The 17145-nt window shown below is 42.3% G+C and overlaps 1 protein-coding gene across 2 annotated transcripts in view; it reads left to right on the top strand.

Moving 5' to 3' along the window:
• Positions 1–17145, top strand: part of CDH23 (cadherin related 23) — a 1802240-nt gene that overhangs the window by 210289 nt on the left and 1574806 nt on the right. For both annotated transcript variants that reach the window (XM_073685852.1, XM_073685853.1), the window contains exon 2: positions 15604–15675. In XM_073685852.1, coding sequence (XP_073541953.1) covers positions 15609–15675 — 67 coding nt within the window. In that variant the 5' untranslated portion in view covers positions 15604–15608. The remainder of the gene's footprint in view (positions 1–15603; positions 15676–17145) is intronic.

Below are 17145 nucleotides of genomic sequence, written 5' to 3'. Positions count from 1 at the left end.
TGCACCCAGGAACTGCTTCCTCCCTGCTCCTGCACTACAGGGTTCCCCTTCCTCAGTGTTCCCTCCCCCCACTCCAGCCAGGTACAGGGACTGTCGTGCCCATCTCAGGGGCATATTGGTCGCCCTGCCCCACGGCAATGTGGTGTAATGCATGCAGGTGTCGGGTCCTGATCCACACTCTATCCTTACCTGAGAGTGAGATATCACACCTCTGGGTGAGATGCAATACCTCTGCAGCAACCGAGCCCTCGGGGTGCTACAGTTCCATTTATCTTCAGCCTAGGTGATGCATTGCGATACAGGGCCGTGATTTTGGCTATAAAAGGGTCCCCTAGACCCCTACCCCAAGCTTTTTAAGAGAATAATATATGGCGTGCCAGGAGACTCTATGGAATGCTTTCTCAGCATTCAACGAGAGTATCTAATTACAAATTTTAACTGCATCTAGCCCAGGAAATACTTTGTGCCTAGTAGCAGTGTCTGCTAGTCAGCGGATTATCCCGGCTGTTTAGCAAGCTACACCACCTGTAGTTAGGACACTTAATTTTTTCAAAGGAAATGCTTCGGGACCACAGGATACTCAGTGAAGAGCATCAGGAGGCACCCCAAGGCATATCGGCTGAGACTTGCGGTAGAACGCCTTGCGGTGGACAGCCGAGCTCGATCCTTATAAAAGCTTTTTAACTGCAGCAGCTTTAGTGGACACTACTGGAGCTGGAATTACGCGACTGCTGGCATGAGACTTGCCCTTCAATAGATCCTTGTAAAAGGATTTAAAGTGTATTCATTCAAATTAGAGAGACAATTTAAATTAAAAAGCTTAGAGCTGCCTCCACCACAGGGGGGCTCGCTCGACCCACCAGCGGACAGGCACCAGTATTGGGAGAGGGGGGCTGGCCTTCAGGGTCCACCTCGGCTCTGGCACAAACGGAGGTGGCACGGGCAGGAACGGACTGGCCGTGTCGGCTTCTCACTTTTTGGATTTTAGAAGGGCATGACATGCCTATATCTGTGTCTCCCCCTCCTTTTACTCCTCCGCCTCTTTTCTTTTCGCATGACTATATGTACTTGTCACTTTTCCATGTGTTAGTTATGTCTTCTGAGCAGTTTGTCAGCTTTTCGACACCTTTGAAGGTGTTTTCTATGTGTTTCTATGTGTTTTTGTTTGCCTGCCATTGGTTTTAATGGTGTTCGAAGGTGTTCGACGAACAGTTTGACGAACAGTTCGGCGAACACAAGGGTGTTCGATGGACCGAACCGAACTCGAACACTACGGGGGTGGCTCAACACTAGTCACCAGCCTCAGAAATCGCAGGTTAACAGCAGCTCAGATTAGAGACCAGGTCAATGCCACACAGAGCTCTAGCAGCAGACACATCTCTACAACAACTTTTAAGAGGAGACTTTGTGTAGCAGGCCTTCATGGTAAAATAGCTGCTAGGAAAGCACTGCTAAGGACAGGCAACAAGCAGAAGAGACTTGTTTGGGCTAAAGAACACAAGAAATGGACATTAGACCAGTGGAAATCTGTGCTTTGGTCTGATGAGCCCAAATATGAGATCTTTGGTTCCAACCACCGTGTCTTTGTGTGATGCAGAAAAGGTGAACGGATGGACTCTACACTCCTGGTTCCCACTGTGAAGCATGGAGGAGGAGGTGTGATGTTGTGGAGGTACTTTGCTGCTGATACTGTTGAGAATTTATTAAAAATTGAAGGCATACTGAACCAGCATGGCTACCACACCATCTTGCAGCGGCATGCTATTCCATCCGGTTTGCGTTTAGTTGGACCATCATTTATTTTTCAACAGAACAATGACCCCAAACACACCTCCAGGCTGTGTAACGGCTATTTGACCAAGAACGAGAGTGATGGGGTTCTAGGCCAGATGACCTGGCCTCCACAGTAACCAGACCTGAACCCAATCGAGATGGTTTGGGGTGAGCTGGACCGCAGGGTGAAGGCAAAAGGGCCAAAAAGTGCTAAGCAACTCTGGGAACTCCTTCAAGATTGTTGGAAGACCATTTCCGGTGACTACCTCTTGAAGCTCATCAAGAGAATGCCAAGAGTGTGCAAAGCAGTCATCAAAGCAAAAGGTGGCTACTTTGAAGAACCTAGAATAAAATACATATTTTCAGTTGTTTCACACTTTTTTGTTAAGTATATAATTCCACATGTGTTAATTCATAGTTTTGATGCCTTCAGTGTAAATGTACAATTTTCAAAGTCATGAAAATACAGAAAATCTTTAAATGAGAAGGTGTGTCCAAACTTTTGGTCTGTACTGTTTATCAGAGCTAGGCAGGCAGTGTATGTGACAGACTGCAGTGTATAATACAGCACAAGAGACTCCATTCCAGTTTTGTCTGCTGCTGCTGTTACAGATATTTCTACAATTAGCCCTAGTTATCAGGGGCCAGGGATAATTATTTTTTCTATCTTAATCCTGATTATTTGGTTAAAAAGCAATCCAGAGAATACAGTTTTTCTGCTCCATTTGCTTGTTAGCACTGCAGACTATGGCCAGTTTGTTTCCATATAACAGCGATAAAAATCCAGAAATTTGTAGTGAACGTGGAAAATATTGGACTCTATGTAAATTTTGTTGCAGTGTGTCAGTGAAGTTATTGACACCAGGTTGCTGTGAAAAATAGTAACCTACTGGCCAGCTATTTAAAACTGTGGTTTTCTGACACACGTATCACATATAAGTTCGCTCCATTTTCAGCCATTTCTGGCCTCCATGTCAATTTTGTTGCAGTGTGTCAGTGAAGTTATTGACACCAGGTTGCTGTGAAAAATAGTAACCTACAGGCCAGCTATTTAAAACTGTGGTTTTCTGTCACACGTATCACATATAAGTTCGCTCCATTTTCAGCCATTTCTGGCCTCCATGTAAATTTTGTTGCAGTGTGTCAGTGAAGTTATTGACACCAGGTCACTGTGAAGAATAGTAACCTACAGGCCAGCTATTTAAAACTGTGGTTTTCTGTCACACGTATCACATATAAATTTGCTCCATATTCAGCCATTTCTGGCTTCCATGTAAATTTTGTTGCAGTGTGTTAGTAAAGTTATTGACACCAGGTCGCTGTGAAAAATAGTTACCTACAGGCCAGCTATTTAAAACTGTGGCTTTCCGTCACACGTATCACATATCACTGTGGTTCAAATCCAGCCTTTTGTAGTGAACGTGGAAAACATTGTCCTCCATTTAAAATGGGCAAGTCGCGTGGCGAGTGACGGGGAAGTGGACATGATGGTGACAAGGACAGGGCAGTGGGCAAGCTGAAATTGTGCCACAACAAACACTTACATCTTCTCGCTCAACCTTCCTGTCCCAATTAATAGGGGACCGCGAACACCACTATTGAACACAGAGCAGTGTGAAAAGGTTATTGGTTGGATAGAAGATAATGCTTCCAGTCACTTAGCCACCACCACCACCCTGTCTTCCACACTGTCAAATCTCAGAAGCCGTGAGTCTAGACTGCATATTCCTCACCCTGATCCTTCTTCCTCCCACCATGCCGAGTGCCCGGAGACAACTGATCCCACACTTGGACACTCTGAAGAGCTGTTCACTTTTCACATTTTCCATTTCTGGCCTCTCACCCATTCCACTTGAAGTGGGGTAAGAGGAGATCGCATGTAGCGATGCCCAAATATTTGAGCAGCCACGGCCACACGAAGGCGACGGTGGGAAACTGTCACAAGAGATGGATGATGATGAGACACAACTGCCAGAAAGTCAGGAGGAGGACCAGGGTGCGGAAGTGGAAGATGAGGTGGTGGACGATGAAGTCACTGACCCAGCCTTGCAAGGTGACATGCAGAGTGAGGACAGCAGCACACAGGGGGAGGGAGGCATAGCACCACAACAAGCAAGAACAAGCAGTGTGGTGGCCGCAGACAGAAGGCGGGCAACTGTTCCTTGTAACATCAACGCGACAGAAGTTGCCAGTACAATTGTTAGGTCTTCCGAGTCTGGTTGTTTTTTAAAGACTCTGCAGATAACCCCAAATAGGCCATTTGCACCACCTGCCAAGCCAGCATCAGCAGGGGTAGCAAAACTATCAGCCTGACCACCACCTGCATGATCAGGCACATGGCAGCAAAGCACCCGACTAAGTGGGCTGAACCCCAGGGTCCAGCAACAGTGTCTGTGGGTGACACCATTGTTTGTTCCGCCAATCCCTTGTCCATGGATGGCACATGCCAAGATGTCTCCCGCCCTGCACCTGTCCTTGAACACTTTCAACTAGCACCATCAGCAAGCATGTCCACTTCCTTGTCCCAGCGCAGCGTTCAGTTGTCCCTACCCCAGTCCTTGGAATGCAAATACGCAGCTAACGCCCCACAGGCCACACTACTAAATTCACACATTTCGTGAATGCTTCCACTCGAAATGTTGCCTTTTAGGTTCGTGGAGGCTGAAGCTTTCCGCAACCTGATGGTGGCGGCCGTCCTTCGGTGCTTAGTCCCCAACCGCTACTATTTCTCCTGGTGTGCCGTCCCCGCATTACACAAGCTTGTGTCCCACAACATTAGCCGTGCCCTCAACAATGCAGTTACTGGGAAAGTCCACCTAACCACGGACACGTGGACAAGTGCTTGTGGGCAGGGACAGTACATCTCGCTCACAGCACACTGGGTTAACAAAGTGGAAGCCGGGACCTTGAGACGGAACACGTCCTCCCGACGGGCCCTGGGTCAATCAGGGTTGCCCCCACATTCTACAGCTCCTGCACCTCCTCCTCTTCAGCCTCCATCTCCGAAATGACCACATCAGTCACAAGCTGGAAGCACTGCAGCACTGCCTCGGCCAAGCGGCAACAGACTGTACTGAAGCTAATATGCTTATGTGACAAACCACACAACGCTGAAGAGTTGTGGACAGCTCTGAAAGAGCAGGCAGATCTGTGGCTGACACTGCTGAACTTACAGCCAGGCATGGTCGTGTGTGACAATGGCAGGAACCGGGTGGCAGCTCTGAAGTGAGGCGAGCTCACACACGTATCATGCCTGGCCCATGTGCTTAACCTCGTGGTTCAGCTTTTTCCCAAAACCTACCCAGTTCTGTCAGATCTGCTTGTCAAAGTACGACGCCTGTGTTCCCATTTTCGAAAGTTAGCTACAGCTTCCGCCGCTCTTGCCGTGCTTCAGCAGCGTTTGCAGCTTCCCGCTCACCGACTGGTGTGTGATGTCACCATACGTTGGAACTCTACATTGCAGATGTTGGGAAGTATTTGTGAGCAGAAGAGGGCAGTTGTTGACTACCTGCATAAACAAGGCTGTCGGTATTCGGATCAGACTTCACACATAAAACCTCAGGAGTGGACATGGATGTCAGACATATGTACAATCCTCCAAAACTTTGAGGACTCCAACATGATGGTGAGCGGCGCTAATGTCATAATTAGCGTCACCATCCCGTTTCTTTGTCTTCTGAAACGCTCTCTGCTCGCAATTAAAGAGGATGCATTGCAGGAGGAGCACGATGAGATGGAGGAAGGAACCAGACAGGGTGATTACACAGAGCCCAGCCTCATTGGGTGACAATGAGGAAGAGGGGGAGGAGGAGGAAGAGGAGGAGCTTGTTTCCAGCACTATACACGGTACTACCTACACAACTGCCATACCGTCTGTTCAGCCTGGATGGTCTGAGGAAAGGGAGGAGGAGGATGAGGAGGAGAGCATGGTCAGTCATCCTCTTGGTGAGGACATGGAAGTCTTGCCTCTTTGCAGTCCGGCACACATGGCTGAGTTTATGCTACGCTGCCTTTCCGTGACGCTCGCGTTGTCCAAATTTTGGGTGACAGTCATTACTGTTTGGTGATGCTTCTAGACCCATGCTACAGGGAGAACATTATGTCTCTTATTCCTTTGCAGGACAGGCCTAATACAATGGGGCAGTATGAGAAGGCCCTTGTTGCGGAATTAGTGAAAAAATTCATATCTGAAAACGCTGGCGGCAGAGGTCACAGTTCGTTGGACAACCAAGGAGTACAGGCAAGAGAGACACAAATGCAATCCAGCAGAGGCAGGTAACACTGTCAAAGTTCTGGGACAGTTTTCTCAGACCCTCCCATTGCACAGGCCCTGAGGCGGGGGGTGCTCTCACAAGGAGTGCAAAGTTTCGGAAGATGGTGAGGGAGTACTTTGCTGACCGTACCAATGTCCTCCGTGATTCCTCTGTGCCTTATAATTATTGGGTATCCAAGCTAGACACGTGGCATGAACTGGCTCTCTATGCCTTGAAGGTCCTGGTTTGCCCTGCCGCTAGCGTTTTGTCAGAGCGGGTTTTTAGTGCCACTGGTGGAATTATAACCGATAGGCACATTTGCATGTCAACTAAAAATGCTGACAGGCTGACTCTTATAAAAATGAAGAAAGGCTGGATTAGGCCAGACTTCTCTACACCACTGGATGATAGCAGCGTAACATAAACTCAAATACAGTGTCTTTTTTTGGGGAGGTCTAACTCTATTCCCATGCTCCTCTGTCTTCACACCAAGACATGGGTATACGCTTCCTGATTTTGTCCATTTCCTCTTCTCCTCCTCCTCCGAATCGTCATCTTCCATCACCATATCACCACCATATGTACCATATCAACATATCTACGACTCTTGGAAGGGGCATTGGAGTTCCTCCAAATTTTTGGCAGCTGTTGCTTCACTGCATAGGCAAACACTATGGGAGACCCACCTTCTAATAATGGGTACATTGTTTTTAGGAGGCTCTCTGACCTCTACGTCTCTTCCAAGGGGCATTGGAGTTCCTCCAAATTTTTGGCAGCTGTTGCTTCACTACATAGGCAAACACTATTGGAGACCCACTTCCTAGTCATCGGAGCGTTATTTTTAGGAGGCTCTCTGACCTCTACGTCTCTTGCAAGGGGCATTGGAGTTCCTCCAAATTTTTGGCAGCCGTTGCTTCACTGCATAGGCAAACAGTAAGGGAGACCCACTTCCTAATAATGGGAACATTGTTTTTAGGAGTCTCTCTGACCTCTACGTCTCTTGCAAGGGGCATTGGAGTTCCTCCAAATTTTTGGTAGCTGCTGCTTCACTGCATAGGCAAACACTATGGGAAACCCACTTCTTAATAATGGGAACATTGTTTTTAGGAGGCCTCCAAATTTTTGGCAGCCCTTGCAGTCAATGCATACGCAATAACAGTATAGGAGACCCACTCGTTAATAATGGGAACAACAAAGCATAGCTGACTGCTGGCCCTTTAAGAGTAGTAAGGGCCACCTGATGGCCCTATAAAAATAGGCTTTGTGACTTTCAGAGTCCCTCCATCATAAATGAAACAGTATGTGTCACACACCACATGGCCAGATAAGGTTGTAAAATGTTAAAATGACATTTTCTGGTGAATGCATTTGTCTTGGTTGAAAGTAATGCAAAAGTGCAAAAATGGAAAAAGATAGCTTCATAAGCTCAAAGCCCAAGTGGGTACACATATATAGTATATAATGTTGAACTCTATCGAGGATCTCCTATATAATGATGCATCCAAACTAAAGGAGAAGTAGCTACTGGGCAACTTACATGTCCAACCAGGTTACTTTGGGATGTGGTCCTAGGTGCCCAAACATACGTTTCACCCTTGCTTCATCAGTGGCAGTGGAAGACACCTGATTATTTAGAGAACCCAGTATAGTTCTGGCATCAGATTACAAATAAAATGCCTCCCGTATATACATATGAGGTTGCAGAGTGCAGGTAAGGAGACACTTGTCTGTATATCATGGTCTGAATACAAACCATGAAGCATGGATGTTTGAAAAAGTTCTTATACTTGTACATAGATAAGGCTTAACTATATGCAAGTATAACCCTAAGTAACCCTTTCCCTTAGGAATGTTTGGTGTTTGAGGCCATGCCTACCTGCCTACCTCCCTCAAGTAGCATAAAGACCCTGATTTGTCAAGATCAGTATTGTACATTCCAGTCTTTATGAGGGGATGTCATGGAGTCAGAGATGCCTGATTCATTAAGGCCACATTCATAAATTCAGTATTTGGTCAGTATTTTTCATCTGTATTTGTAAGCCAAACTCAAGATTGGAACAATCAGAGGAAAAGTATAATAGAAACACGTGCACCAATTGTGCATTTTTCACCCACTCCTGGATGACAAATACTGAGGAAAAATACTGACCAAATACTAAATGTGTGAATGCGGCCTAAGAGGCACATGCCTGTTAGAGAATCATGCACATCTTTAAAACCTCAAACCTAAAAGTGGCGTATACCGCCTTGCTCTTCGCTACAACTCATACTCCAGAGACTGGAGTTGCTGGAGGTATATCACAACTTGTCAAGAAGTAGATGATTGGTTATCTCCATGCCCCTTCCTGCCCCTTCTCGGTCTATTTTGGTCAATACAGGCCTGAAATACCTAATGCTGCAAAACTTTGCGCAACCTCTCATTGCGCAAAAATGTTGTGACTTTGCAAAGTGTTTTATGGCAGATATCTGGCATAAACACTTTGATGAATTGGGGCCATAGTCTTTTATATACATGCTGCAAGCACTAGTGTTTGCTCTTATCTTTGTATCAATAAGTATGGTCACATACTTTAGTTTTAAATAAAAAAAAGTGTTATAAAAATTAGCTGTAATTTTAAGGTCTTAATCTCAGAGGGCTGTTTTTGTCACTATGTTTTGAACAGAGTATGGTGAATTTAAGTCTAAATATTGGTAATGATGTACTGGTTCAATTTACATCTTTTGTATAGATTTTATTTTGTCTTAGAACCATAGTAAAGAACCGGTTGAGCCGTGCTGTGTCATTACCTTGCTGGTAATTGAGTTAAGAATGTAACCAGTGTTTTATCCCTTCCTATTGTACACTCGGTCATTGGTCCTTCTGTGGATGAGTAAAAGTAGTCTCTTGAGGGTAGTCAACAGGTCAGATCTCACACATTTATATCTTAGAAATGTTCCACAGCGGAACAAACCTCAAACCTAAATCAGTGCAGGTCACAAGGACGTAATTAGATTGCATTCCTCATGGGAGCCCCTAAGTCTTTTCGTGTACAGTGTACTGGATGGCAAGTTGTCTAAGCATCAACCTGGCATACTTTTCATCTTAGAGAATTGCTGACTCTGTGCTGCATTATCAGTACAAATAGTAAAATTATAGAATTTAGTTATTTGGACAAGCAAAAACCACAGGTATGTATATGTGCAAATATTTCATTATTCTGTGTGATCTACAGTAAAGGACTTCTAAATACTAGTGTAAAGATATCTATGTGTAGTATACAGTTTGACCTGTACAGTGGCATGTAAAATTTTGGGCCCCCCTGGTCAAAATTACTGGTATTGTGAACAGTTAAGCAAGTTGTAGATCAAATGATCTCTAAAAGGGCTAAAGTTAAAGATGACACATTTCCTTTGAATTTTAGGAGAAAAAATATATTGTAATTTTTTTTACATTTTATAAATTACAAAAAGGAAAATGGGCCTATGCAAAAGTTTGGGCACCCTTGGAGATTTGTGTGCTCAGATAACTTTGACAAAGATTTCAGACCTTAATTAGCCTGTTATGGTTATGGCTTTTCACTATCATCATTAGGAAAGACTAGGTGATGAAAATTTCCCAGCTATTTAAAAACCTTAACACTCTGAAAATGAAAATGGTGGAGGGCCACAAAGCAGAAGAAAGCTATAAGGATATAGCAAAGCATTTTTAAGTTGCCCTTTCCTCAGTTCAAAGTGTAATTAAGAAATGGCAGCTAACAGGAACAGTGGAGGTCAAGATAAGGTATCGGAGACCAAGCAAAATTTCAATGAGAGCTCCTCGTAGGATTGCTAGAGAGGCAAATCTGAACCCCCACTTGACTGCAAAAGAACGTAAGAAAGATTTAGCAGACTCAGGAGTTCTTGTACATTGTTCTACTGTTCAGAGACACCTGCACAAATATGACCTTCTTGAAAGAGACGTCAGATGAAAACCTCTCCTGCATCCTCACCATAAAATTCAGCAACAGAAGTATGCAAAAGAACATCTAAACAAGCCTGATGCATTTTGGAAACAAGCCCTGTGTACCGATGAGGTTAAAATAGAACTCTTTGGCAACAATGATCAAAGGTATGTATAGAGAAAAAAGCTAATTGTCTCTTCAGAGAGGAAGAGGACTAGAACTCTAGTGCCACCTATAGGAAGTAACAATCCTAAAAGTCAATATCGACCCTCTAACGAGCCTTTTCACATGTCTTAAGATAAAAGCCAAAGCTAGAATCTCAATTTGCAGACATTGTGTTTTGGGGTACTGCCCCTCATCAGTGCAAAGGGGCAAAGTATGAGATCTGGTTTGGCTGAGTGAAAGGCGTCTGACCGGGATCCAAGGGGTAACATTTCTCCTTGTGGAGAGTGACATGTTAAGCATGTCAAGGTGAAGAGACTTTTAAGCCGCAATGCTCCTCTGGGAAATTTGCAAATTGTCTATTAAGAGAGTAAAAAGGGCACAGAATTTCAGGAAAAAACATCTCACCAACCATTAAGCATGTTAATAGATCAATCATGCTTTAAGGTTTTGTTGCAGCCAATGGCACAAGGAAAATTTTACTGGTAGAGGGAAGAATGGTTTCATTGAAATTTCAACAAATTAATGATGCAAACATAACATCATCTGTAAAAAAGTTGAAGTTGAATAGAGGATCGCTTCTACAAATGGATAATGATCCTAAACACACAAAATCCACAGTAGACTACCTCAAAAGGCGCAAGCTGAAGGTTTTACAATGGTCCCCATAGTCTCCTGATCTGAACATCATGGAAATTCTGTGGCTAGTCCTCAAAATAGCAGTGCATGCAAGACGATCCAGGAATTTCACAGAACTAGATGAATTTTCCAAGGAATAATGGATGAAAATTCCTCAAACAAGAATTGAAAGACTGGTTACAAAAAACATTTACAAGCCGTGATACTTTCAAAAGGGGGTGCTACTAGGTACTAACCATGCAGGGTGCTTAAACTTTTGCATCGTCCCATTTTCCTTTTTGTAATTTTTAAAATGTAAAAGATGAAAATATATATTTTTGCCTAAAATACAAAGGAAATGTGTCATCTTTAACTTTAGGACTTTTAGAGATCATTTCATCTTCAACTTGCTTAACTGTTCACAATAACAGTAGTTTTGACAAGGGGTGTCCAAACTTTGACATACTACTGTGAATGTATGTATGTACAGTACAGACCAAAAGTTTGGACACACCTTCTCATTTAAAGATTTTTCTGTATTTTCATGACTATGAAAATTGTACATTCACATTGAAGGCATCAAAACTATGAATTAACACATGTGGAATTATATACTTAACAAAAAAGTGTGAAACAACTGAAAATATGTCTTGAAGGAGTTCCCAGAGATGCTTAGCACTTGTTGGCCCTTTTGCCTTCACTCTGCGGTCCAGCTCACCCCAAACCATCTCGATTGGGTTCAGGTCTGGTGACTGTGGAGGCCAGGTCATCTGGCGTAGCACCCCATTACTCTCCTTCTTGGTCAAATAGCCCTTACGCAGCCTGGACGTGTGTTTGGGGTCATTGTCCTGTTGAAAAATAAATGATGGTCCAACTAAACGCAAACCGGATGGAACAGCATGCCGCTGCAAGATGCTGTGGTAGCCATGCTGGTTCAGTATGCCTTCAGTTTTGAATAAATCCCCAACAGTGTCACCAGCAAGCACCCCCACACCATCACACCTCCTCCCCCATGCTTCACGGTGGGAACCAGGCATGTAGAGTCCATCCGTTCACCTTTTCTGCATTACACAAAGACACAGTGGTTGGAACCAAAGACTCATCAGACCAAACCACAGATTTCCACTGGTCTAATGTCCATTCCTTGTGTTCTTTAGCCCAAACAAGTCTCTTCTGCTTGTTGCCTGTCCTTAGCAGTGGTTTCCTAGCAGCTATTTTACCATGAAGGCCTGCTGCACGAAGTCTCCTCTTAACAGTTGTTGAAGAGATGTGTCTGCTGCTAGAACTCTGTGTGGCATTGACCTGGTCTCTAATCTGAGCTGCTGTTAACCTGCGATTTCTGAGGCTGGTGACTCGAATAAACTTATCCTCAGAAGCAGAGGTGACTCTTCGTCTTCCTTTCCTGGGGCAGTCCTCATGTGAGCCAGTTTCTTTGTAGCGCTTGTTTTTGCAACTGCACTTGGGGACACTTTCAAAGTTTTCCCAATTTTTCGCACTGACTGACCTTCATTTCTGAAAGTAATGATGGCCACTCGTTTTTCTTTACTTAGCTGCTTTTTTCTTGCCATAATACAAATTCTAACAGTCTATTCAGTAGGACTATCAGCTGTGTATCCACCAGACTTCTGCACAACACAACTGATGGTCCCAACCCCATTTATAAGGCAAGAAATCCCACTTATTAAACCTGACAGGGAACACCTGTGAAGTGAAAACCAATTCCGGTGACTACCTCTTGAAGCTCATCAAGAGAATGCCAAGAGTGTGTAAAGCAGTGATCAAAGCAAAAGGTGGCTACTTTGAAGAACCTAGAATATAAGACATATTTTCAGTTGTTTCACACTTTTTTGTTAAGTATATAATTCCACATGTGTTAATTCATAGTTTTGATGCCTTCAGTGTGAATGTACAATTTTCATAGTCATGAAAATACAGAAAAATCTTTAAATGAGAAGGTGTGTCCAAACTTTTGGTCTGTACTGTATGTATATATGTGTGTGTGTATAATATATATATATATACACACACAGTGGAAAAAATCTATACACCCCTTTTAAAATGCTAAGTTTTTGTAATATAAATAATCATACCAAGAAGAATCATTTCAGAACCCTTTCCAAGTTTAATGTAACCAATAATCTGGACTATTCAACTCAAAGCTAAACTGAAATGTTTTGAGGTGTAAAAGGAAAAATAAAGAACTAAAATAAAGTGGATTCAGTTTTTTGGATAGGAGTCTATCAGCATGGTGATATTTGGAACTATTCATGATTCCCTCTATCTTGACTAAAGCCCCAGTTATAGCTGTTGAAAAACAGCCCCAAAACATAATAGTGCCTGCACCATGTTTATCTGTGGGTATGGTGTTTTTTTGGTGATGTGCAGTGTTGACTTTGTGTTAAACTGTCACAAATAATTTGGGGATTTGTGGCAGCTCTGGGTATGCTGTAAGTATTTTTTCCCTTTGGTCCAGTGGGGGTTAATGTTAGCCTCTTGCTGGCAGCCTTCTTAGGACGGTCAGCTGATGTTGGTTAGGGCCACCCCCACCTCCCTTTAAATTGCCACATGATCCATCAGCTGACCACCAATTATAGTTCATTCTATGCTGACCTCTTTGAATTAGCCAGTCTTTAGCGAAGCTGTGGTGTTTGTTGCTGTTGCAGCAGTGTAGTTTCATGTTGGAGAGTTAAGTGTATTCTATGTTTTTGTCTTCCCATTGTTTGTCTTACCTTCCATGTGTTGTCTTATTGTAGTGGTGAGACTAGTGCCTCGCTGGCCTGCGCACTAGCCAGGTTAAGTACAGGGCTAGCGAGGGCTTAGGCACGTGATCACGTACAGGGGGAAGGACCCATCTAAGGACGATATGGGAAGCTTAGGGACAGACACAGGTTTGGGTCAGGAGGTGTCCCTTCCCTCATCCCTTACAGTTAGGGCCTTCCTTCCCCCTATATCACCCCGTTTTATCCGGATGTTGTGCCGTCCGCCGGAAATCCTCTTGTCTGTCCTTAACATAAATATACCATTTGAAATTATTTCCAAAAAGTTCAACCCTGGTCTTATCAGATCGAAACACATTTTCACACATGTTTTTGGCAGACTTTTTGTTCTCTTTCTCTGACTGATAACTTTCAACAATGAGACACCTTTCTTTTACTGTAAAATGCACCTATGAATATATCAAGCAAATCCTACTACAACAGCTAAACTTTATGGGGTTAATCAGAATCACTGTAATGATGACAGCTGTGTACTGACTACTATTTAACATGAACTTAATTGTGATTGGCTAACTCTGAATACAATCACATCACCAATTATAAGAGGGTGTTGACATTTATACAAGTACATTATTTTAGTTTTGTTATTTTTATCCCCCCCCCCCCACCACCACCACCACCCCAAAAAAATATTTCAGTTTGTTTCTCAGTGGATTTGTTCTGATTACGGGTGATAGTAAAGGTGAAAAAAGATCTGAAATTCTTCTTCTTGATATGATTTTTCCATGACAAGAACCTGGCTTATTAATAGAGGTGTGTAAATTTTTTATATCTACTGTATATATAGTTGACTAGCTGGAAGGCTTTTAAAAAAAATACTTAAAGTATTGTAGCTAAAGCCAATTAGGCAATTAATTCTGATTGTCTCATAAAGCATATATGACTTTAAACTTTAAGTGGTTGTCTGGGCAAAATAAAAATTTGCTCTGGGGACTGGATGTGTATTTTTTTACCTTAACCTGTTTATGCCAATGGCCACAGGATGCAACATTTCAACTATATTGACATCCTGCAGTACAGTTCCCTGTTGTTTTAGGTAGTCCAGGTTTCAATTGCAACAGGTATAGGTCAATTCCCATTATTACACCATTCCAGTAACTGAAATTTTAGGGTAAAATTTAACTTCTTGACTTAAATGTGATTTTTTTTTTTTTACTCCTGTCCCTTTACGGCTGTAAATGCTAAATGTTAGACAAAAATATATCAAATGTTTTTGAAAACTATACTATGAGAATTTAACTTCTAAACATAGCAAGAAACCATGTGGCCATATTTTTCTGAAATTACAGTAGACGGATTTTTGTTTATTGTCAATCATCTGAGATGGGAGGTATAGAGTGAACATATCAAAGTATTCCCACATTAGTTACAATATTGTGAGCTCACCATGTGTTGTGTACGTGAATATCAAGTTTATGTCTCTAGTGAATCTTCTATGAAGGTTCATGATACTCGTTACCTAAGACTGTTATTGTATTTCTCAGTGTGAACTAAATAATTCTCCATTAATCATATGTGAGTTACATGTTACATTAGATCATGCTAGTAAAAACTGCTTGTCGATTGTATCCTAGAAATAAAAAATACACTTTTTGACATGAAATAAGAACATGGTGGACAGTTCTTCCAATATGGCAATACAGTTTACAATATTTGCCACCAGGACATAAGGTCACTTGGTTATTCCTCTCTCATGGTTCTGAACATACATTTCACACTATTATAATATCTGTTAAAATATTTTCCTGTTGAAAAATCCATCTTAATTTCTGAACACCTTATGTTTATGTCTCTAGAGTTATGTTAATTGACATTATTCTAAGATAGCGCGATTACAAGTAATACAGACATTCTGTTTATGGTGCTTGGAATAGATTGTTCCCTCTTGTTCTTGTAACATTGAAATCCTCTCCTGTCACAGTGTAAATTAAATAAGTGTAAGTCTATTTTTTTTCTTTGAAAAATTGCCTTAACTTGAACTAATCAGAAAAAGTTTAAATGTGTTTCCGAATAAACCTTCGGTATTCACAGTTATCGCACAGTAAAATGGATTAGTTTACCATGGTCTGTTAACCAATTTTATTTTTGTTTTGTATACAGGAATAATGAAGGGACACCTGATTTTCCGAGATCCTCTCTTCTTTTTTTTTCTCGTTCAGTCTTTCTCTGTGGGTGAGTAGCTTTTGAAATATGATTTAAATATGTCTCAGAGTCTGATATATAACTGCATTTATAACATTTGCATATTTTTGTTGTGGTTTTACTGATTTAAATTAGGCTTAACATTTTCTGATTACTCCTAAAATATGTACACAAATATATAGTTTTTAATTCACAATCTGAGTTGTATGGACCTTTATGTCAATTATAGGCTTCTGTGCGGCCGCATTGTATATAGCTATTTTTCCTTAGTAGTTAATCTGCATAGTTTCTATATATTCTTTCCAACTCCAGAATTTTTTTTATCTTTCTTGTTTTGTTTTTTACTTCCTACTTTTCCAAGAGCCATAACCATATGAATATATTCACCAACAAATATATATACAGCACAGACCGAAAGTTTGGACTCACCTTCTTATTTAAAGATTTTTCTGTATTTTCATGACTATTAAAATTGTACATTCACACTGAAGACATCAAAACTATGAATTAACACATGTGGAATTATATACTTAACAAAAAAGTGTGAAAACGCTGAAAATATGTCTTATATTCTAGGTTCTTCAAAGTAGCCACCTTTTGCTTTGATGACTGCTTTGCACACTCTTGGCATTCTCTTGATGAGCTTCAAGAAGTAGTCACCGGAAATGGTTTTCACTTCACAGGTGTGCCCTGTCAGGTTTAATAAGTGGGATTTCTTGCCTTATAAATGGGGTTGGGACCATCAGCTGTGTTGTGCAGATGTCTGGTGGATACACAGCTGATAGTCCTACTGAATAGACTGTTAGAATTTGTATTATGGCAAGAAAAAAGCAGCTAAGTAAAGAAAAACGAGTGGCCATCATTACTTTAAGAAATGAAGGTCAGTCAGTGCGAAAAATTGGGCAAACTTTGAAAGTGTCCACAAGTGCAGTTGCAAAAACCATCAAGCGCTACAAAGAAACTGGCTCACATGAGGACCGCCCCAGGAAAGAAAGACCAAGAGTCACTTCTGCTTCTGAGGATAAGTTTATCCGAGTCACCAGCCTCAGAAATCGCAGGTTAACAGCAGCTCAGATTAGAGACCAGGTCAATGCCACACAGAGATCTAGCAGCAGACACATCTCTACAACAACTGTTAAGAGGAGACTTTGTGCAGCAGGCCTACATGGTAAAATAGCTGCTAGGAAACCACTGCTAAGGACAGGCAACAAGCAGAAGAGACTTGTTTGGGCTAAAGAACACAAGGAATGGACATTAGACCAGTGGAAATCTGTGCTTTGGTCTGATGAGTCCAAATTTGAAATCTTTGGTTCCAACCACCGTGTCTTTGTGCGACGCAGAAAAGGTGAACGGATGGACTCTACATGCCTGGTTCCCACCGTGAAGCATGGACGAGGAGGTGTGATGGTGTGGGGTTGCTTTGCTGGTGACACTGTTGGGGATTTATTCAAAATTGAAGGCATACTGAACCAGCATGGCTACCACAGCATCGTGCAGCGG

This window comes from Phyllobates terribilis, unplaced genomic scaffold (genome assembly GCF_046119375.1).
Source record: "Phyllobates terribilis strain yellow unplaced genomic scaffold, ASM4611937v1 Scaffold_5__5_contigs__length_657084704, whole genome shotgun sequence".
Taxonomy (NCBI): domain Eukaryota; kingdom Metazoa; phylum Chordata; class Amphibia; order Anura; family Dendrobatidae; genus Phyllobates; species Phyllobates terribilis.
Note: the sequence above shows the minus strand (reverse complement) of the source record. Positions and strands in the feature narration are given on the sequence as shown.